This window comes from Phascolarctos cinereus, unplaced genomic scaffold, assembly GCF_003287225.1.
Source record: "Phascolarctos cinereus isolate Bilbo 61053 unplaced genomic scaffold, phaCin_HiC Scaffold_9;HRSCAF=440, whole genome shotgun sequence".
Lineage (NCBI taxonomy): Eukaryota > Metazoa > Chordata > Mammalia > Diprotodontia > Phascolarctidae > Phascolarctos > Phascolarctos cinereus.
Genome location: NW_027556402.1, coordinates 224,200,799 through 224,224,543, shown reverse-complemented (window position 1 = coordinate 224,224,543; position 23,745 = coordinate 224,200,799). Strand labels below are relative to the sequence as shown.

At 39.7% G+C, this 23,745-nt stretch overlaps 1 protein-coding gene across 1 annotated transcript in view; it reads right to left on the bottom strand.

Moving 5' to 3' along the window:
• The window catches only part of ANO3 (anoctamin 3), a 310,714-nt gene that overhangs the window by 12,042 nt on the left and 274,927 nt on the right, over positions 1 to 23,745 (bottom strand). The window contains exons 18-23 of the mRNA XM_020977793.1: positions 23,169 to 23,205; positions 18,470 to 18,581; positions 17,390 to 17,447; positions 10,062 to 10,159; positions 8,464 to 8,597; positions 5,029 to 5,181 (exon numbers count right to left, since the gene is read on the bottom strand). Of these exons, the coding sequence (XP_020833452.1) occupies positions 5,029 to 5,181; positions 8,464 to 8,597; positions 10,062 to 10,159; positions 17,390 to 17,447; positions 18,470 to 18,581; positions 23,169 to 23,205 (592 nt within the window). The remainder of the gene's footprint in view (positions 1 to 5,028; positions 5,182 to 8,463; positions 8,598 to 10,061; positions 10,160 to 17,389; positions 17,448 to 18,469; positions 18,582 to 23,168; positions 23,206 to 23,745) is intronic.

Genomic DNA, 23,745 nt, shown 5'->3' with positions numbered 1-23,745 from the left:
GGCAACAGATTTGATTTTGAGGTTGGAAGGGAGAGAGAAGGAGGGCGTTAGGCAATTCTGCTTGGAAAATAAGAGGGAATAATATTTCTCTTCTTCCCTGAAGGAAGGAGACTAAGCAGGAGACATGATGGAATGGCATTTTTTTCTCCTTCCCCCAAAGGCAGAAGACCTGTCAGGAGATCTGATAGGATGGAAGGCATTTCTCCCCTTAGCCCCAAAGGCAGGGGAACAGGCAGGACACAACGTGCTGGAATGGTATTTCTCCCCTTCCCCCAGAAGGCAAGAGACTGGTACACAATGGAAAGGATTTAGTAAGCACTTGTGTTTTGTTTTTTACCTTTTGTTTTTAGATCATAGATCAATGCTTTCAAGTACTATCTTGAAAATTATAGGAGTACAGTGAAAACCAGGGTAGATTTATCTTTGTCCAAGATTAGCTAGTCCGCGTTCAGCCACTCTGCTAAGAAGCTGTACTTTCCGGCAGAGTACCAATGGTATAACTTGCTCATGAAACTTGACTGTTTCTGTATCCGTACCACATTTTTATTGCCTTTCTGGCTTAGACAACATGGATGAGTTGTGGCTTCATCTTTGCTTGCTTCTGCCAACCGTCTGACTCCCTCCTCATGATAGCATGAAAATCAGTCCTCCCTTCTCTCTCCCTGTATCCGAAAAGCCCTCCCCTTCTTATTTAGACTCCCTGGTTCGGTCTATGGCTCATGAATGAATCATTCTTCAAGCCTTGTAATCTCCCAGATCCTGCACATACAAACCCAGCTTTCTGCCAGGGCCAAGTATCCGAACTGCAACTCACAAGTTTCCAAGCCCACCCCTGCTTTGCCATAGGACACCTGGATAACTTTCTTACCTAATACCTCACTGCACAAATGTGCAAGGGGACTAGTTAACGCCTCAGAGTTTGCCTTGTTCAAACCTCTCATTTTACTGATGAGGGAACTGAAAGGTACAACATTACTCAGAGCTGGAGGAGACATTCGAAGCCAATCAGTCCATCCCCAAGCCTGTGCAAGAATTCCCTCTATAATATCCCCAATAATTTCCAGCCTCTGTGCCATATTGTCAGGGAAACTCCATGGTCTCCTAAGGCATCCCATTCCACTGTTTCACATTTTCTTTTCTTTTCTTTTCTTTTTGTTGTTGTTATTTTAGGCAATGGGGTTAAGTGACTTCCCCAGGGTCACACAGCTAGTAAGTGTTATGTGTCTGAGGCCGGATTTGAACTCAGGTCCTCCTGAATCCAGGGCCGGTGCTCTATCCACTGTGCCACCTAGCTGCCCCTGTTTCACATTTTCAGTTGCTAGCAGGCTCTTCCTTCCACATCAAGTCCCCTTCTCTGTAATTCTCACCCACTGATCCTCTGTTCTCTATGTCTAAAGAAATAAAAAATAATACCCCTGTAGTATCAAGCCAAATTTGGTGGGGGAAGCCTTGATTTGTTTAATAGAAGAAAACAAGATACAGTGATATGAAGACACAAGAAGCCAAGATAGCAGCCAGCTGTCTACCTTTTGGTGACCTGCTCCATACTGAACAAATTAATTCTAGTGCCTTTCTTCTATTGACTGTCCCCAATTTTTCTCCCGCTTAGAGCTGGTTTGTACGTGACTGTTTGCATGTTGTCCCCTCATTAGACTGGGAACTCCTTGAGAATGGGGATTGCTTTTTGCCTTTCTTTATTTCCGTAGAACTTAACACAGTACCTGGCACATGGGAAGTGTTTAATAAATACTTATCATTATTATTATTAATAATAATATATAATTAAATATTATATAAATAATTAATAATTAAATAATACTTATCAACCCATTGACGAGTAGCAGAGGAGAAATTTGAATACAAGGCTCTACATTCTCAGGGCACTTTGCTTTCTGATAGGCTACCCTTTTGCCCCAGTTAATGGTTCTAAGAGGCAGGCCACATTTTCCAGAAGTATCCAAAGGGTTTCAGTTGTCTGAGCACCAAGGAGAGTTTGCCAGAGGGAGATCACTTTCTAAATGGTCTCATGGCACTATTCTCAAGGAAGGCATGTTGGTGAACCTTCAGTATATTAATCATTTTGGCGACTCTCCAGTCCTAGTCTGTTCAAAATTACAGACATGGCTAAAGAAGAAAAAAGAGATCCTTAAAAATTCCATGAGGTCATAGGATTATAGGAGGACAGAAATTGAGACTTAGAACTGGAAAGGACCCCAGAGAGGACTTGGGTTATCACTGAATCCCTTTGGCAGCCTGGTGAGGCCAATAGACTCCTCGGAATAATGTTGCTCAATGTAGAAAATAGAACGCAGAAGACAACAAAAGAAATAATTGTATTGGAAGTCATACACACACACACACACACACACACACACACACACACACAAGTTCATAGATCTTGGATTAAGAAATCCTGATTGTTGTCCCACCCTCTCTAGTTAAAGATGAGGAAATTAATGCCCAAGGAGGCCATGATTAACAAAGAGTGAACCAACTTCTTCCTGCCATGTCATGGTGAGCTAATCAACTCTTTCTTCTTCCATCCTTAGTTGCTCATATATGTGTAGGGTGTGTGTGTGTGTGTGTGTGTGTGTGTGTGTGTGTGTGTGTGTATGTGACAGAGACAGAGAGAGACAGACTTAGACACAGAGAGACAAAGGGAGATACACAGAGACAGAGAGTGATTGGAGAGTCAAGAGACCTGAATTTCCATTCCAGCTCCAACACTTACAAGCTATCTGACAAGCTAACTTTAAACAAGTTCATTTATCTCTCAAAGCCTCAGTTTCCTTATCTATAAAGCAGTAAAGGAGCATTTATCAAGTGCTTACTGTACTACCCGCAACTGTTCTAAGTGTTGAGAATACAAATAAAAATAAAAAGGCCCTGCCCTCAAGAAGCTCACCATCTAACGGAAAGGGGTGGAGAGCGCTGAGGATAGGGGACAAAGGCATCCTGAATCCCTGTAGAGTGCATCTCCTGATTCTACTTCTGCCCTCTAGAGCCATACAGAATATATCTATATAAAATTTCTTTTTTAGTTTGTTGTTGTTTAGTCATTTCAATTGTGTCTGACTCTCCTGTGACCTCATCTGGGGTTTTCTTGGCAAAGCTACTAGACTAGTTTGCCATTTCCTTCTCCAGCCCATTTTACAGATGAGAAAACTGAGATAAAAAGGGTTAAGTGAGTTGCCTAGGGTCACACAGCTAGTCAGTGTCTGAGGTCACATTTGAACTCGGTTCTTTCTGCCTCTGGGCTGGGTGGTCTCTCCACTGTGCCACTTAGCTACCATTTATAGTTAATATCCCTTCTGATATTTGAACACAGCTATTATGCTCTTCCTCAACATCTTAGCTCACATGGGCCTGCTCTCCCAACATACCAGGGTATCTTTGTCTCAAGAAAATGGGATCACCCAATCCACTCATGTTATAGTTGATGTAAATGAGGCCTAGCGATGGGAAATGATTTGCCCAAGGTCACACAGATAACATTAATACAGCCAGGGCATGAACCCTAGTTCATAGGATAAGCAAGGATCAGAATGCTTTCAGTACCAATCTCACAGGGTTGTTATAAGGAAAGACATTTCTAAACTTTTAAAAGTCCTATAGAAATGTGAGCTGCTGCTGTTGCTATTATTATTATTATTTTATTTTCTCATCTTTTTTTGATACAATTCAGACATAAAATGATCCCTGAACAAGTCATTACGCTGTGATTATTCTTGTATGTTTAATGCTCTGTGGACTACTACACAGGCATATAAAATAACTGGTTATTCTAACAGAACATAATCCCTCTATTGGGAAGCAACTTCATCTTCTGCAGTCTCTTTAAAGACATATCTGAGACTACCCTTGTAGGAGACTAGATGATTATGGTGACCTCATTCTATTCCCATTTGGCATCAATTTCTTCAGCTAGGCCTCAATGTTTTGAAAGTTTGGTATTTCATATGGTTTGGAGATTGTGAACATTTGGTATGGTGGCATATCAGTGACTTTACCCAGTCTAAAAAAAAAAATTGCTGTTAATTTTTTTATGGATCAGTGACACAGATGGTTAATTGTGGGTAATTATTCTCTGTGATAATATTGCAGTTCCATTATAGTCTATTTATTCAATTCTTAAGGATAGTTTTGGGTTTATATATGTAGTATAAGGATATTTTGTCTGTTAGTTTGTGGAAGCAACCAAGCCTGTGATGTGTAATTCTAGTGACCAGTTTATATCTTCTTAGATATTTTAGTGGGTGCTTGATCTTTCCAGCCTACAATAATGTATAGGGCAGTTTCTAACTTTTCCTTTCATTAACTGCATTAATTAATAAATTCAGATTCCCTAAGCATAACCCTTTCAAAATTTCTGGTGATGACCAAAGGCTGAATTCCTGTAAAAAATCCTTTCTTTTCAATAAACATCAATTGTACCATATGTTCTACTCTCAACATATTGTTGGTAGAGTTGATAAGGCTGTTGCCCATGGGAGGCTTTTTAATTCTACTCTTGTATCTTAGTTGTTAAAACGGGCTCCAGGCAGAGGCAAAATATTTTTAGTAACACTCAACACACCCAATGATGTATAAATGCTGTTCAGTCATGACTATTATTCTTTGAAGGAATGTCTACTTCTTCCTAAAGTATTGACATGTCATTTACATATTATTATTATTATTATTATTATTATTATTATTATTATTAAACTTGATACCTTCAGTTATTTACAGGTTTAACTCTCTTTGGAATATGTCCATGGGCAACAATTTGACTGGACGGCAGATGGAATTTTTCACTTTTTGACAAAAAGGTCAAAGGCTGGGAGAGACAAAAGCTAGACAGCAGATTCTCCAAATGGACAATTTCAACTCAGACAGATGGGAGAATCCATTGGCTGTTTACCAATAATTCTGACCTTTGTTTCCATGCTTGGGGGCACAAGCCAATGAAGCACACCCAGTGATATATTGAGATGTGGCTGAAGATTTGGTTCATCAACAGAGCAGTTTCTAATTACACACACTCACCTATATTGGTTGCCCTTGCAGGCAAAGGTCTTCTCCACTGAGTGACAAATTTGTAGGCATCCAGTCGGATTTCAATGATGTTGTTCATCAGGGCCAGGAGCGGGGCCAGAGGGAAAGCTGCCACAAAGATGGTGACGAAGCCAAACTGTAAAACTACCAAAAAAAAAAAAAAAGGGCATCAGATCCGGGGGTGGCTAAGAAAACAGATGGAGTAAGTCAAACAAATTTCTAAAACTAGAAGACCTTAGAAACAATCTCATAGCACGATTCCCAATCTGTGGGCTATAGACCTTTCAGAGGCTATATGCTAATTATAAGAGGTCCGTGAATCCTTAAATGTACCTGGCTCTATCATTTTGGCTATTACCTCCAACGAAAAGTGCAGCATGGCTCAGAACTATTTTTAAACTATACAAGTATATGTGTGAACATATGAGTATATATGTCTATGTACATACAAAGCAATGCAAGTGAATATGTATCTATTCATGCATGTCTATGTATGGATATACACATTGATCTCTACATACAAAGCATATACATTCAGGTCTAAGCATATATACATATGTATATATACACATATTTATGCATACAGCTATATCTACTTACACATATACGTGTTATGCCTATATTGAAGATGCCTTTGTACTTGGTATGAAGAGTTCCACATGTATGTTCATTTATCTTGGAATACATCCAATTTCTACACATGTCTCATGGAATCAGGTCTTTTGGTAACATGCATATTACATACAATTTGTATGTATATATGTGTACATGAATATATACGTAGGAATGTATATGTGTGTATGCATCTATCTACCTATTTATATATCATTTCATTAATGGAAAGAATTCCAAATGTGAAAATTCCCTCTATCTATTCAGAGCATATGTGTTGTTTCTCCTATCAAAATGTGAGTTCCGTGAGTGTAGAGACTATTCCTCTTTTTTATTTGAATCCTCAGGGCTTAGCTGAGTGCTTTGTACACAGTAAGCACTTAATAAGTGCTTTTTATTCATTCATTCCTTTGACACTCATCTGTAATGTAGAGTGATGGTTTAGGAGGTGCCTATGGTCACAAAAGTAGTATATGATAAAGGAAAGGATTTAAAACCAAGCCTTCCTGACTCCTCCGTCTACTCCTCTAGTCTGCTTCTTGTATAATCATATGTATTTCTTTATGTAGGCACATGTATATATGTATATAATACTATTTTTCAAATTTCATCAATGTGATTAATAAATGTGATAGATGTAATATATTATATAACATAATATAATTAACACAAAACATAATTAATACAGATGTGATTAATAAATACTAATTAATTTTTGTTACTAAATTCTCAATAGTTTTAAAAATAATTGTTATGTTAATATTAATCAACAATGCTAATAATGCAATTAATGTTGTGGAGGGTTTGCTTTAAAAATATTTTTAAAAAGGAATCCTTAACTATGCCCAAAGGGCTATAAAAATGTGCGTACCCTTTGATCCAGCAATAGCTCTTTAGAGTTGTATCCCAAAGAGATCATAAAAATGAGAAAAGGACTCACATTTACAAAATTATTTGTAGCAGTTCTTTCTGTGGTGGCCAAGAATTGGAAATTTCCCATCAATTGGGAAATGGCTGAACAAGTTACAGTATATGAATGTAATGAAATACTGTTGTGATATAAGAAATGATGAGCAGGCTGACTGCAGAAAAACCTGGAAAGACTTGTATGGACTAATGCTGAGTGAAGTGAGCAGAACCAGGAGAAGATTGTACATAGTAACAGCCATGTTGTGCCATGACTAACTTTGATAGACTTAGCCCTTCTCAGTAATTCAAGTATCTAAGACATCTCTAGAAGTCTCATGATGGAAAATGCTATTCACATCCAGAGAAAGAACTATGGAGTTTGAATGCAAATTGAAGCATACTATTTGCTCTTTTTTTTCTTCTGTTTTGTTTTGTTTCTTCTTTCTTGTGGTTCCTCCTATTGGTTCTAACTCTTTTTCACAACATGACTAATGTGAAAATATGTTTAATAGGAATGCATATGTAAAGACTATATCATATGCATGCCATCTTGGGGAGGAAGGTGGGGAGGGAGGGGGAGAAAATTTAAAACTCAAAAGCTAATGGAAGTGATTGTTGAAAACTAAAAATAAATTAATTAAAAAAATTTAAAAAATAAAAGGAATCCTTATGCTAAAAAAAAAAAAAAGATTGGGAATCACTAGTCTGGTTCTGGAGGCAACTAAACATTACAGTGGCTAGAATGTTGGGCCTGGAGTCAGGAAGACTCATCTTCATGAGTTTAAATTCACCTCTGACACTTACTAGCTGTGTGACCCTGGGCACATCACTTGACCCTGTTTGCTACAGTTTCCTCATTTGTAAAATGCACTGGAGGAGGACATAGCAAACCACTCCAGTATCTGTGCCAAGAAAACCCCAAATGGGATCACGAACAGTTGGACACAACTGAAAAATGACTGAATAACAACAATGGTCTGGTTCAACTCTTTGAATTTACCAATGAGCAAATAGGATTGACAGAGGTTAAGTGACTTGCCTATAACTACAGAATTACACGGATTAAAAGATTGAAACAAGATTATCACCCTAAGATTAAAAAAAAAAAAGCAAACAAACAGTTGGATGAGCAGGGATTGGGGTCAGATGTGACTACACAAAAGATGGGGAGTTTAGTGGATAATGAGATCTCTAAGGAGCCATCCTTAGAGATCATAAGATCATAAATTTAGAGCTGGAAACCATAGATTTTATCTAGTCCAATCCGCTCATTTTGTGGATAGAAAACTAAGATGCAAAGGCTTGTAATGACTTGCCGAAGCTCACTCAGCCAGCACGTGGCTGGTTTGGAATTTGGGCCCAGGCCCTCTAGTTTCAAATTCAGTATTATTTCCATTACACTCCACAGGAAGTAACAGTAGCATGCAGCAGCCAAAACAAAACCAAAGTCAATCCTAAGCATAGACTAGGAGGTAGAGGCAGGGCTTGTCATTTCAGCAGGAGGGGAGACTCCTCCTACCAATCCATGCTGGCATCTTCTCTCAGTCTCTGAGCAAGTCATACAGAGCACAACAGAGAGCTTCAGTTCAAGGTCAAGCATGCCAAGAGTGGGCCTTGAACTGAGATCTTCCTGGCCTCAAGTTCTGCTCGCTATCCACTGTCCCAAGTTGTCTTTCCCTGTAATCTCAGGCAACAAAAACTAAAAGGACAAGAATTTCAAAATCAAATGAACAAGCAAATGTTGTTTGACACTCCTGATCCTTTCGTGGCTTAACAGAACTAGTGTTCACAATAAGTAATGGGTCTGCCATTAGTAGATAATATACTTCCCAGATAGTCCCATAGCCTGCTCCTAATCTAATGCAGAATATCTCACATCTTGACGGCTTATGCATACATCCTTACCCATTTCCAGGTATTCATCTATCAATCCATGGAGATTCATGGGCTGTAGATTCCAATCTTTTTCCCACTGTGGTAACTTCATCACCTGCTCATTCCGTTTAATCTTATGTTGGGTCCACCAGTTATGGAACAATCTATAAGAGAAGACCATGGGGCTTTAGAAATTATGCCTAAGTGATTGTTCAGCAACGGGAATAGTGTCCTAGACAGATGTGATTCTGGGAGTGTTCATGCTCATGATGGAAATCAGACCCGGTGTTCTAGATCCCAGGCCTGGTGGTTACCTTGAAGCTCACCATACCACCCAATTCTGATTCTGGTCTTCTGTGTTCCCCCGAGACCCTGCCTTCTCCATCTGAACTGAGCCCCCAGTACACCCTCTGGGTCCTCACATTGATCTTCATGCCATTTAGATAAAAATATTTCTATGATGAACTTAACATGTTGGCACCCTGTGGCCTGTTTCAGAATGAATGTCCAATAAGGAGGGTCTCTAATGACTTTTCCAGAGATGCTGACACATGCTATAGTTACATGTCCTCCACACTGCCCCTCTCCCCAAAAATAGAAGCTCTTTTGAGAATAGGGACTCTTGGGGCAGCTAGGTGGCGCAGTGGATAGAGCATGGCCCTGAAGTCAAGAGGACCCGAGTTCAAATGTGACCTCAAATCAAACACTTGACACTTACTAGCTGTGTGACCCTGGGCAAGTCAGTTAACCCCAATTGCCTTTAAAACCAAAAGAGAATAGGGACTCTTTCATTCTATGAATTTGAATGTGTATCCCCTTGCCTAAGGCACTTAATAAATGGTCATTGACTGGGACTGGATTCATAAACTCTCTGATGCAGAGCTGGAAGAAACCTCAGGGGTTAATCCAACCCTTTCATTTTACAAATAAGGAAACTGAAGCACTAGAATGTTAGGTGATCTGCCCAAGGTCAAACGAAGTATCAGAGTGGAATTTGAACCCAGGTCCTCCGAATCCAGAGAATGTGCTATTTCTCTATTGCATCACACACTAACAACATAGCAGCTTGAGAAACAAGGGAAAGGAATCCAAATGGTGGGGCCTACCTGAGCTTTTTATATCAAGAACTAAGAGGACCTTGTGTTCCTCCATTCAACTATCCCCCAAAATCTGCTTTACATGTAACTTTGATCAATTGGTCCCTATAGCTCCTATAGCACATTGCATTAAACATACTGTATGTTGAAAGAGAATTTATTTAATGGATGGTACATGATTTGGTTCATTGAAATATCCCCATGTCAGCACCCAGAAGCAATTAAAATGTAAGTGAATGGATAGAAGCAGAATTCCATGGAAAACCACATTTCCCCATTGATCTTCCTGTTGTGAAAACAAATGGTAACCAAATACATCTCCAGGTCTGATTTCTCATTGTTTTCTTTTAAAGATGAAATAGCCATTCATTTTTTTTTCCTGTGAAGCCCCTGTAAGGTTCAGATCCATTCATTGGGTTCATTGAAGACTACAAGGCTCTCTTTCCTAAAAGTGAATGACTTCAGTGAGAACTGACTTGCCCATCCCAGAACAGAAGGCAATACTTCAAGAAGAGCAGCAAAAATGCTTACGGGTATCCCAACTCCATGAAGTTGTTCCATGTCTGCTTTAGAACCATAATGACACTCATCTGCAGGCAGAGGTCAATGAGACAGCCGCTGGGGTGACACTGAAAAAGAACAGGACACATACCTGAATGGGAAAGCTGCTCCTTGGATCTGGGGGCAACATTCCTTCTGAGGAGATGGGACAGAGATTCAGACCTTCTGGGCAATATTCCCTGAAGGGCTGAAGGAGATTAAATCAAGCAACCACACAATTGAAGAGCCAAAAGGGACCTTTCTGGGCCAGCCTAAATTGCATGAAGGATTCCAAGTATAGAAAACTTGACAGATGGTCATTGAGTGGCTACTGGAACTCTGGAGGAAGACTTAAGAGGGAGTATGATAGCCACCTTTGTAAGAAGATTTTTCCTACTCTGCCATGCTGATAAAAACAGAGAAGCTGATTTCTCTGGGTCTCATGGGGCAGGTAGGTGGCACAGTGGGTAGAGCAGGACCTCAGACACTTAGTAACTATATGATCCTCGACAAGTCACTTTACTCTGTTTGCCTCAGTTTCCTCAGCTGTAAATGAGCTACAGAAGGAAATGGCAAATCACTCCAGTATCTTTGCCAAGAAATGGATTCATGGAGAGTCAGATATGACAAAGTGGTGCAATATAAACAAGAAAAAGTTTCCTAGAAATTAAAGCTATCTAAACAAGGAAGGGGTTGGCTCAAAAAGGAGTAGGTTCCCTTTGCTAGAGGCCTTTAAACAGGCTGACTGATCCCTTTTCAGGAATATTATAGACTAGTGAATCCCTGTTTAAGTCTGAGTAGAACTAGATAACTCTGAAGGCCATTCCAGTGCTGAGAATCTATGACTTTCAGTGATGAGAACTTACTATACCTTACACAGTGATTGAGACCTTACTGTCTACCTCGCAAATAATAGTGATGATAATAATAATAATACTTTGAATTTCTATAATCCTTCACTGTTTCCACTTTGCAGACATTACCTTATTTGAGCCTCAAAATGACTTCATGAGGCAATTTAAGAATGTGCTGAAAATACTCTTAGCCCCTCCTTCAAATGGTGAGGAAACTGAGGAATTCTGTAAAGTGAAGGGGTTGGAGTAGAAGAGCCATCTCTAAGAACTCTCCCAGTTCTAAAGCAATGATTTTATAATTTATCTCAGAACTCAAACCCAGGCCTTCAACTTCCAGATGAAAGGCTCTTCCAACTATTCTAGAGCTATAAAAAACACTTTTCTTTTTGGGGGTATTATAATTGCTAAAGAGTACCTCCTCATGTTGAAATAAATAGAGCTTTCTATTAGAGCTTCTCTAACTCTGTCCTGTAGAACCACTTAAAATCAGTCTGATATCTCCACAATATACTTCACGGACTATAAATCCCAAATTAAGGAAGAATTGTGATAAAAAAAAAACACTGGTGGGGACAAGAAAATGAACCCACTGGTTGATCTTCAACGGAGAGAGAGAGAGTATAATGCAGAGGAAAGGTTACATGACTTGGCGTCATTGAATTTGGATTCAAGTCCTTGCTTTTTAGATGTACTTTGTGCCATGACATCATGGATCAGAGCCTCTGCCCTCTGGGTGCCTTGGTATACTCATCCACAAAAAAGAAGATTATAGATTCAAAGGTGGAGGGGGCCTTGGAGGCTACCAACTCCAACCCCTTTATTTTACAGATGAAGAAACTGAATCAGAATCAAGCAGACACTATTAAGCACTTTCTACGTACCAGGCACTGTGCTAAATGCTAGGAATACAAATAAAAGCAGGACGACAGTTCTTGCCTCCAAGTAGCTTACATTCGAAATGGGAGAAAGACAAAATCAAGAAAGGAGCTGAAAGGGAAGAGTGAGTAGAGATGAAGGCACCCTCCCAGCCTGGACAGAAATGTTTTAGCTGTGGAGGGTCATGGAAGTGTTGTTCATGCATACTTAATCAGTTCTGTCCCACTCTTCATGATTCCATTTGGGGTTTTCTTGGCAAAAATGCTAGAGTGGTTTGCCATTTCCTTCTCCAGTTCATTTTTACAGATGAGGGAACTGAGGCAAACAGGGTTAAGTGATTTGCTCAGGGTGACACAGCTAGAAAGTGTCTGAGGCTGGATTTGAACTCATGAAGATGAGTCTTCCTGATTTTAAGCCCAATGCTCTATCCTCTGTGCCACCTAGCTGCCCCCAAATAAGTGTATAAGATGGAATTGGAAAGCAGGTCTTCCTGATTCCCAGTTCAACACCCTATCCTCTAAACCACATTCTCCCTCTACTTGTAAAGTCTTTGTAGGGAAGGGGCTTTGGAAACATATACATCTTAGAAATGTGAATTATAATGAACAGTGTACTTGGATTTTAGCTTGGGGGCATTATGATGATGTGAATCTGAGCTGTGACTCACATGTCTTTCCCTTTCCCCAGCTCCGGAAATGGTCCTGAGACCATTTCCATGAGAACCAATGTTCTAAGAAATGAAATGATGATGGTTTCTTTGTTCTTTTCTTTGGCTTTGATCTACTCCTTCATCTACTTTGCCAAGGCTTAGGACTCTAAGAGGAGGGAATAATTAGGACGCAAAGAGCCTAACTTTCTTGTTCTGATGTCACGTGGACACTCAAAGTCACAGAGGGGAAGAAGACCTGCCTCCATTGATCACTCCTCTTGTACAACCCTTGGAGCTAGAGAGAATTTTGCAGATGAGGACACTGGGCTGTAGAATGGCCAATCTCCTTGGCTAGTAAGTGGCAGGGCCCAGATCTGAATCTACTTGTTCTAACTCCAAAGCCATTAATTCTCCCTCCACATTGCCTTTCTCAGAACCAGTGGCCCAATTTGCTGACTGTCACTTGGGTCTTCTTTCTACCACAAAGTGACAAGCACGGGTTGATTTATAAGACTAAGAACAATGGTAAGAGGATTGGACTCAAGATGGATACAGTTTTTGGAGGTGGGGAGGGAGGCAGATCAGGGGATGGCTGGATCATGGACAGTTGTCCAGCAATGGCAGACTTGCATAGGCTTTGACTTGAAACTTTACATTGAAGGGCTCAGGAGCCTGGTGGCAGGTAAGAGAAAGGTGAAGAATATAAAACAAGCATGGAAAAGAAAAGGGGTGGGGGAGGAATACAAATCTGTCTGTGCCGCAGTTTTATCTCAAATGGGCCCTGGTCATTTACCTTGTGGCACAATGAATAATAGAAAGCTGGATCTGAAGTCAGGAGGGTCCAAGTTCAAATCCAGCCTCAGACATTTACTGACTGCAAGATTCTCAGCCTCTGTCTCAGTTTCCTCATCTTTAAAATGGGGAGTTCATACCTCCCGTGGGTGTTGTGGGGGTAAAGTAACATAATATTTATTAAGCATTTTGCAAGCATTAAAGTGTTACAGAAATGCTTTCTATCATTATTATTAATGATGACGACAAAAATAAAAACCGTATGACTATTACATAGGCTGTTTGAAGGAGAGCTACATGGCAGTAATATTTGCAGAACTTTTAATGGCATCATGAGACATTTAGGAATAGTCTCCTTCTTCATCATGAATTACCACCATTAAGGCATAGTAAAGTGATGGGTTTGGAATCGGAGAGAAAGAGGTTCAAATCTCACTTTAGACTCTACTTTGTGTGATCCTGGGAAAGTCTCTTAACTTCTCTCAACCTCAATTTCCTCATCTGTAAAATGGGGATACTACTACTACTACTACTACTAATACCTGTGCAATGGTCTCAAAAGTGGGGGCTACAGCCTCCTGTGATAGTCAGTCATGGCTTTGTTTCCAATACAAGTGCACGTGCATTTCATTCATTATTAACCTGTTGGGCCAGGATCCAACCTACCCTCATCTTCACTGAGAGTGGCCCCTCAAGGTATTTATCACCTGGGTACCCATGAAGCAGCTGTGTAGAAAATCCACCCATTCCCTCAAGATAACCGCCCTTCTGAACATCCAATGATTGTGGCAGGGTCCCCTTAGAGGATGCGCAGTGACCTATGAATAAGAACCTTTCCTGCCCTCTTTTACAATTTTGGTGGGACAGAAGAAATCACTCAGGACAAACAGCTATGGATGGCTTATGATTCGCATCACATATTACATAACATTATCTTTCCCTCGAAGCTCATGACTCTTCCAAATTTTGCTATTTCTGTCTAGGTCCTTCTAGTCACCCAGGTTTATAACCTGACAATCTAGACTCCTTGTTTTCACTCATGTCACCCACCCAGGCAGTTTTATTATATTAAAAAACAAAACAGAACAAAACTCTACAGTATAATTCATATCCCTCCCACCTTCTTCTCCACTCACATAGACACCACCCTGGTTCAGGCCCACATCAGCCCTTGCCTGGTTTTCCTGCCTCACATTTCTCCAGCATTCACAACTTGCTAACGTAATTTTCCTAAAGAACATGTCTGACCTGTCACCCTCTACTAAATAAATCCCACAATTCCCTATTACCTCCAACATCTAAGATAATCACCCCTGTCATTGGAAGCCTTTCACGATCTGACCTCAACCTACCTTTTCAAACTTATTTTACTTGATGCCCCCTTCCTGCACTTTCTGGTCAAGTCCAATTGGCTTTCCTGCTATTCCTCACACCCATACAAAGACACAACTAAAAAAAAAAAACAAAAAAACCAAACCAAACATGAATAAAAAAACGAAGATATTTTACCCATTAAGCAGGAGCCCATAAAGAAGGGATATATATTTTTAAAAATACTTTCAGCTGCATTGACATCAGAGACAATTCACTGTTGCTGTATGCTTGTTGAGTATCTTCCCAAAGAGAAAGATGACTCCTACTAAACAGCGCTATTATACTCACTGAATATTATGACTTATTGTCATACTGTGTTCTTTCAATTTAAAAAAAAAAACTAAGAAAAAAATTCTGGCTAGCCACATTGATAAAAATAATTGAATGATTAACTGCTAACAAATAATTATTCTCTTATTAGTCTTCCCTAGGTCCCAGAAGAGGCAGCTAGGTGGTGCAATAGATAGAATTCCAGGCCTGGAGTAAAGCAGACCTTAAATCTGGCCTCAGGCACTTACTAGCTGTGCAATCCTGGGCAAGTCCCTTAACCCTGTTTGCCTCAGTTTACTCATTTGCAAAATGACCTGGAGAAGGAAATAGCAAACCACTACAGCATCTTTGCCAAGAAGACCCCAAATGGGGTCATGAATAGTTGGACATGACCAAATTGACTGAACAATTAACAATAATACAATGACCACGTCTCCTACACTATCCTACTCGGGGCTTAATTCTGTCCCCTTTAGCCCCAATGATCCTGTACAGATTTGCCTCATTAGATTGAACTGGAGCTATGATTTCATTTCCCCTTTGATGGAGAGCCTTCTATCAATGCAGATCAGTAACTCTTTTGCACTTTAGATTCTTAGAGAGCTTCCTGTGACCAGGGCTCACACAGACCATATGTGTCAGAGGACTTGAAGCCAGGGTTTCCTAACCCTGAGCCTAACATGTCATGTTTCTCATCATATTTATTTTATTATGAAACAAACAAAAACCTTTAATGTGCTTCTTTGTGAGTGTCCATTACTTTTGAATAACTCTGTGTGATTTTATAATAGTTTTAAGAAGGCCTTTACACATTCTTCTATCCTGCAGGTGAGTATGTTGCTGTAATTGTCAAGGTATTATCAGAATGAACCCCTAAGCCAGATGTAGTTCATAGGCAGGCATCTAACTGTCCTTGTTCATCTCAGTTCCCAACCTGGCCCCTACTAACTCCTGGTGAGAGAGAGAGATCATGGCCTAGGGAAGTCCCTTCAGTTACAAACTGGGTGGATGTGAGGGGGCTAATCTTTCAGTAGTTGTCGGCAGGGGTTTTCTTGGTATACCCATGGCATCAACTCTAAAACATTTGTAGTCAGAAGGTCTAGATTCTAATTCCAAGTGAGCCATTTTCGAGCTGTGTGGTTTGGGACAAGTCATTTCAGTAATCTGGACCTTAATTTTCTTTTCTATAGAATGAAGGGGTTAGATTAGATGGCCTCTTACATCCCCTCCCTCATGTTTGAAACTATGACATTGTTTGGGGGTCTTTCAGCAAAACCACAACAAAGTATGCTAGGAGGTGGTTCACAATATCGGAATCATCTCTGAAGAACTGGGGGATTGGTTGTGGCAGGCTCTCCCTGAGGATTGTGGTCGCTTTCTGGAGGGCTCTGGGACACCTGCATGAAATCGGAGCTCACCTAAGTGGCTCCAGGTAACTGTTTTTATCTTTAGTTCTGGAGGTATGCAACAGGGCATTTGCATTAGGGTGAGGTTAATTCTATCAGTTTAAAAGATCTAGAAAAACCTGTTGTACCATACTAGTGCCTACCAGTAAAAATAGTTATTTATTTTCAGTAGGTTCACAGAATGGCATTAGAAATGCGGCTCCCCCTCAGGGGCTCCAGAGTATGGAAGCTGCTCCACGAATGACAAGGACCTTTCTTGAGGTCACCTTATCTTTATATTTGCCAATTCCTGGGACAAGCACCTGAAGTTTCTCAATCGTTCTTGATTCTAACATTAGAGAGAGCATGGTACAGAGGAAAAAGCATGGAATTTGGAGTCATGGGCCTTACATTCAAATCCTGACTCTGATTCTTAATATCTGTATGATTAGAAGCAAATCCTTCTACTTCTGGGAGACAGGACACTCAGCTTCCTCATCTCTGTAATGAGAGGGCCAGTTTTGATGCACTCTGAGGGCCCTTCCAGCTCTAAACCTTTGACTGCCGGAGGCTAGAGATCTACTGGTGAAGGGCACTTCACCTCCTGGACCCTATTTTTTTTCCAAGGGATGCTTTCATGAACAAATACCAGAAAGTCTAGCTGTTAGCACACATTTATAATGAAAACTCACTTTTACATAGAGATTTTTAAGACTTAGTATCAAATATTTGGAGCTAGAAAGGACCTCAGAAGTCAACTAGTACAACCCTTATTTTACAAATGAGGAAACTGAGGCTCATGGAGATTCAATATCTTGCCCAAGGTCATTCAGGCACAACTGGCAGAGTTGGGATATGAGGGCTTTTCTCCCAATGCCCTTCTAAGGTAATTAGCACAAATATTATCATCAGTTTTATCATGGAGGAAAGTGAAGCTAAGAGAGATTAACTCAGTTACATATAGCCACTAGCTAGGAACCATCAGAGCTAGGATTCAAACCCAGATATCTTGAACCCCAAGTTCAGTACTTTTTTCTATGCACCAAGCTACTCCTTCATTTATAATCCCGTAGTTCTCTTTTCTCATGTCAGCCAAATGCATCACCCTCATATACTCACTTCTTCCAATCTCCATCGGTCAAAAAGTTTATTGTATTTTCCTGGACGTCCTGAAAACCTATAAAAAAGAAAATTTCCGATTCATTAAAATTCATTGGGAATCAAAGAGGCTACCTCAAAAGAGCAGAAATGATGACTTTTTTAAAAAAAAGTTTATTGGCAAAAACTACTCCCCAAATGTTTTATTTTGGTTTTGTTTGTATCAACAAGCATTCATTTGACTCTGAGGGCACTGGGAATATGAAACAGAGAAGGAACAATACCTGTTCTCAAGGAACTGACATTCTAATGGAGTAAGACTAAGGCATTGATCACAGTAGAATGAAAACTACCAGAAGGCAGAGGTGGTTTCATTTTTCATTTGTATCACCAGAGTTAATTTGCACTTCAGAACTATTAAAATATATTAAAAATATTTATTATAATAGAAATATTAAAATAATTATTTTAAGCAAATAAGTTGCTTAAAATAAAAGAGAAATGATGGAAAATTAACAGATGTTTCACTCCTACGGGAGCTATGTTCCAGATGTTCTTCCCCCAATCTGTGTGTTTTGTGCGGCACAGATGGCACATTTGGGTGATTGCTCTTTCTGGTCTTCATGCAGATGTTTGGATGGTACCCCTGAGCCCAGCCATAACCAAAGCCGTGTCCCACAGGTGGCAAAGAAAATGACCAAACTGTACAGAACTGCACAGTTCCCAGATCCCTCCCTCACTGAATGCTGTGTGCTTTTCAGCAGCGGCAACAGTAACAGCAACAACATCAGTAACAACAACAAGCAGACAGGCTTCCAGTCAGAGATGCTTCACTATGTGTGCCAGGCGATGCACTAGGCATTGGCTGTACATATACAATGAATGGTGTGATTCCTGCTTTCAAGGAGACACACAAGGCTGGAAAAAGAACATGCATCTTTAAGACTGTGCGGCTCCCAATCCTAAGCACTGGTTGGCTCCTAATACAAATGGGCCAATTTATAAGAAGAAAAGGGTCTTTTTGGGGGAGGGATGGGGAATGGAGGGAGGAAAGAGACTTTTGCTTTGGCCAGAATCACTGCGTGTGTGGAGGTGACTTACCTGCCCAGGAAAAATGCAATGTAGAAGATAGAGCTGTTTAAATTGACGAACTGAAAGAGGAACATCTTCAGGGCATAGCTGTTCTCCCATTCCAATTCTGTTCTAGGCTGTTCTGAAAGGAACAGCAGAGGGTGGGTTACATGTACTGATTGAGACACATGGCAAGTGTTAGAATTCTCATCATTACCATCGAATCTCAGACTAGAAGAGGCCTTAAAAGCCATTTAGTCAACCCTCAAGTGAAGCATAACTCTCTACTGGCATCCCTAATGGGTAATCAGCTGGCCTCCACCTGAAGACCCACTGGCAGGTGATGATCTCCTAAAACATTTTCTTGTACTGTTGGGTCATTTTAATTGTTATCTACATCTTCCTCATTTTTGTTGCTTTTTACTTATTTGGTCTGTACATGTGATTTTATCAGTGTGGGGAACTCATGGTATGGAAACTTCTTCCACTGATGATGATTACCACCTCCTTGGTAACTTATACAACTAGAAAGTTCACTGAGAGGTTAAAAGACTTGTCTGTTGTTATAAAGCCAATGTATGTCAAAAGGACGACTTGAACTCAGATCATCTTGCCTCTCATACTGGCTCTCTATCCAGTCCATACTGATTTACATCTTACCTAATAAATACAAAAATTTCATTTCTATATGCAAAGATCAGAAAACATATGAAACCATAAATCTTTCCTACACATTTTTGTTTAAAAAAATTATATATATATAATATATATATATATATATATATATATATATATATATATATATATATATATATATATATATATATATATATAAAATTAATTCAATATGTTACTTTCAAAGCTGTCCTGTTTGTTTGTGCTTCCTTCCAAACTCTGGTCATTTCCATCTACTGCTCCAACTGCCCAGCAGAATACATCTAATGCTATTCCATGTGAAAATCTTTCAAATATTGGAAGATAATGTTTGAAGGCCTCAGTGTCCCTGTACCCCTAATAGCTTCAGCAGTTGTCCATGAAAAAAAAAAAAGATCCTTTAGAAAAAAAGCTAAGAGAATTTTCAGGAGCTACAGAGAACAGAAAGCCTCTTTGCTATATTTTCCTTAAGGGAACAACACTTAAATGGAAGCCCTTAGTTTTCTGGCTCTTTGTGGAAAGAATTCTGGCATTAATGACCCCAGAAAATGATTTCATTGTTAAATATTTACCTATCACCCTTTATAGAAGCACAGGCTACCATCCTATTATCTCTATCCTTTTCAAAACTTCAGTCAAACAGGAAAATGAAGGTCTTACAAGTTTTCTAGACTCTCATTTTTGGAAAGTTTCAATCCCCATCTCCCCCGTGCTCTAAGTATCAGTGCTATGGTAGGATCAAGAGCAGCCAATCACAGAAATAGAGATGGTTAATTATTATGAGACTGTAAGCCCCTTCAGGCCAGGGCCTGTTTTTGACCTGAACTTTGAATTATCTTTTTTGCTCTGCATTATGCTCATGGTAGCAGCTTAATACATATTTGTGAAATTGGATTACAGAAGTAGAAGGGAGCATAATAATGAGGGTAGGACAGCCAAGACTGTCACAGGGCACTAACATTAGAGCACTTCAGAATTATTGAGAGGAAGCTTAACATTTAGTTAGTAAAGATGATTATTTAAAAGAAGACATCATATACCCATTTTTAATATCCAACATTTGCTAGCTACTATAGTAACAAGTGTGGGCAGCTAGGTGGTGCAGTCGATAGAACGCTGGGCTGGAGTCAGGATGACCTGAGTTCACATACATACATATATGCACAAGTATATATTTTACTTATAAATATATTAATTATGCTTATGTATAATGTACATATGCACACACAGCTATATATACATGTATAAGCAATGCATACACACATTTTCACCCATTATACACATTTGTATATGTGCATGTGTACATACACACCTATAATATATATATATGTGTGTGTGTGTGTGTGTGTGTGTGTTTTATATATAATGGATATATGCATTTGTAAAAATGTATATTACATATATAAGCATCAGTAAAATATTTAAAAGAAAAATTAAAGGAGAAATAGTATCATGGGAATTAGAAGTCTTGAATTTTACTGATGTCTGGGTCACTAACTCTTCCTGTGACCTTGGATAAGTAAGCCATTTCCTCTCTGTCCTTACTTCAGAGAGGTAGATGCCATCTAATGATATTTCAGCTCTAGACCTATGATTCAATGATTTTAAGGGCTGGCTGATGATGACCTTTGTTTTCTGACTTGTCCCACTTGCAAATAGCTGGAATTCTTCATTTTTTTTTAACAAAGCACAATATATAATAGTTATTTAAAATAAATAATGGAAAGGAATAGTTGAGGGCATCACTGGTATTGGTTGCCAGACAGCTGAGGTTTATGGAAGGAGAATTTGCCAATTTCACTGGGAACTGGGACTTTCATAATCAATGAGGTCAGAGGTGATGCCCATGGATTGGGAAAGGCAAAACAGCTGTATTCTTGGCCAGACGATTTCTTCTTTCATACTATAAGTCTCCTCAAAATATGATTGATCCACGTCAGGCATTATTATCAGGACACCCAGACCCAGATCAGGCTCTTGTGTCTGTTGTGGGATTAGTAGTAAGCCGCTCTTTAAAGAAGGTATAAGCTAGGTCCCCCACCTTCAATCAATCAATCAAGAAGCATTTATATTGAGGTTACTTTGTCCTCTATGACAAAATAACTATAGTTATTAAATCCCTCTGATTTGTTAGGAAGAGCTCAGCTTCATCAGAGGCAAAAGAATTTCTACAATCCATTATATGGAACAAATGAATGACCCACAAGAACAAAATGACCCACAAGAACTCTGCCCCTTATGCCAGAGAGCAAAAATCTTTTCTTCAAATTCTAAAGAAAACATCTCCAGAAAAGCTCTGTTTCCTTTCCCCTTTATGGTTTCCAGAAAGAAAAAAAAAGTATTTGGACCAAAAAACTAGACAGTTTCCTCAACCCACCCAAATCCCCATTTACTGAAGGTGAAACTAACCCAGATGTGAAATTAGCATAGGCCTGGAATGATCAAATTGTTAGTTAGCCCAGAGTGGGTGGAATAGTGCTTATTGCAGGAGCTTTCTTTATTCTTGGATGATTCTGGGGGGATGGGTTCTTTGAATTCATCTAGTACAATCTTTACTCTGGGGCATGAATCCCATAGAATCATGAAATAGGGAAGGGCTATTTTTTTTCCTCCTCGAGGGCTGAAGGTAGGGAATTGCAGCCTCCGTTTAAGGAGTTTCACAGTTTTGGCAAACTCACAATTCTATCATTCCAAGCCTAAGCTAATTTCACCTCTGGCCTATAAATAAGTATTTACTATGTGCCAGGTACCATGCTAGGGACTTTTTCTCTTGAGCAAATACGTACAAATGTTATCTCATTTCATCCTTCCAATAACCCCGTGAGACAAACCCTGCTAACTTCCCAGTGGCTCTGATAGACTCTTTAAGACTCTAAGCTGTACAACTTAGCCTATCAGTATTGGAGAGGGGGACAAGGAAAAGGAACAGGCATTTGTATTGTACCTACTGCGTATCAGGCGCTGTGTCCAACTGCGTCTGTTTGTTTTTAACAGACGCCACATTTGAGCCTCACAACAACTGTGCAAGTAGATGCTTTTATTACCCCCACTTTATAGCTGGGGAAATTGAGATAAACAAAAGTTAAGCGACTTGCCCGGGGCCACCCAGTTAGCAAGTGTCTGAGGCCAGACACTGGGTTCTTTCTGACCCCAGGCCCAATGCCCCATCCACTGAGCCAACAGCTTTCTCCTACCTCCAAGTTGTTGTGAGGACTGAATGAGAGAATATTTGTAAAGTGCTAATATCTACTGCCTTCTTTCTCCCCTTCCCCTTCTTAAAGCACATATGCTCCAGTTTTGTAACTTACAGACTAGGAAGTATATGACTGCCCGATATCATATAACCAGTCGGTACAGGTGTCAGAGTGGGCCTTTGAACCTGTCTCATTGACTTTGAGGTCTGTTTTCTTTCTCCTTACCTCTCATCTATTCCCACCACCTCAAAGTACAGTAAGAATCCCAAGAGGCTGTAAGATATCCATTGCTGTTAATACTGTTAGTCTTGTGTAGATCATGGGTCCTAGAACTACAGTGGTCCTCGAATTCTGTCCCTCACCTCTTTCAATCGATAACATGCAACAACTCTTCAGCATTACCTGTTTGCAGAGCAATGTGCTTATTTCAGAGATGGGGAAATCTATTAGAGATGAGGAAACTGAGGCCTAAAATGATTAAGGTGGTGACAGCACCAGGAGGAGAGAACCTTCATAGGCCACGATGATTCTAAAGAGACTACGGGTATAGAAATCACTTAGAGACCTAGGCTGTGCTTCCATTATGAATGCTTGCTCCCACCTCACTCCCCTCTCCCACTGAATCCCTCCTTTGGTCCTTTTGCAGCTAGAAAGAATGACTAAAACCCCAAACCAGTCCTGAAACATGCTTGCCGATGGAAACAAAGTGAGCTGATATTGAGTATCTGTGACCCATGCCTAAAGGGGAGATGCAAGTGGATTTCTTCAGTACTAAATAAACAATGAAATCAATATATCCTCATAATAGGAAAAAAAGTATAGTTACACCATCCATTCTGTTAAATAGTTTATTGTGAATGCAATAATAACCAAGCACTTACCTAAATTGGTGAGGAAATAAGCCACCTTTTCATAGACCTGCAGTTAAAAGAGAGAACTAACATTAAGATGGAGTAAAATCAGTATTCTACTCACTGGGGGAGAGCCAGATTGTAAGCTGAAAAAAGAAGTGTCTTCAAAACAGATTTTAAACAGCGGGGCCTGAACATTTGTGATCAAAATTACAGAGTAGAAGCTTAAATTGCTAGACTATTCTCTTGACACAATATTTTACAAAATGTATACAGCATGATTCCTGGAAGACTTGAGGTAACATTGAATTTCTAAACCAGAATAGTTTTTAATAGGTAATTTGAAGAGTTGTAAATAAATAAATCAAGAAAGCATTTTCCCACCTTGGTGCTTTTGGCCTTGACGTACATACTATGTACGAGGCACCATGCTAAGCATTTTATAAACATTATTTCATACATTAATAGTTCAATGGACCCTCAGAGAGGGAGCGTTTTCTAGGCTTTCTTCTCCTCCTCATATCTACCTGTTTATATCTTATCCCTCCTTCAATATTCAGCCCAAATTCTCCCTCCTTTATGAAACCTGCCTCCAGTCCTATACCTA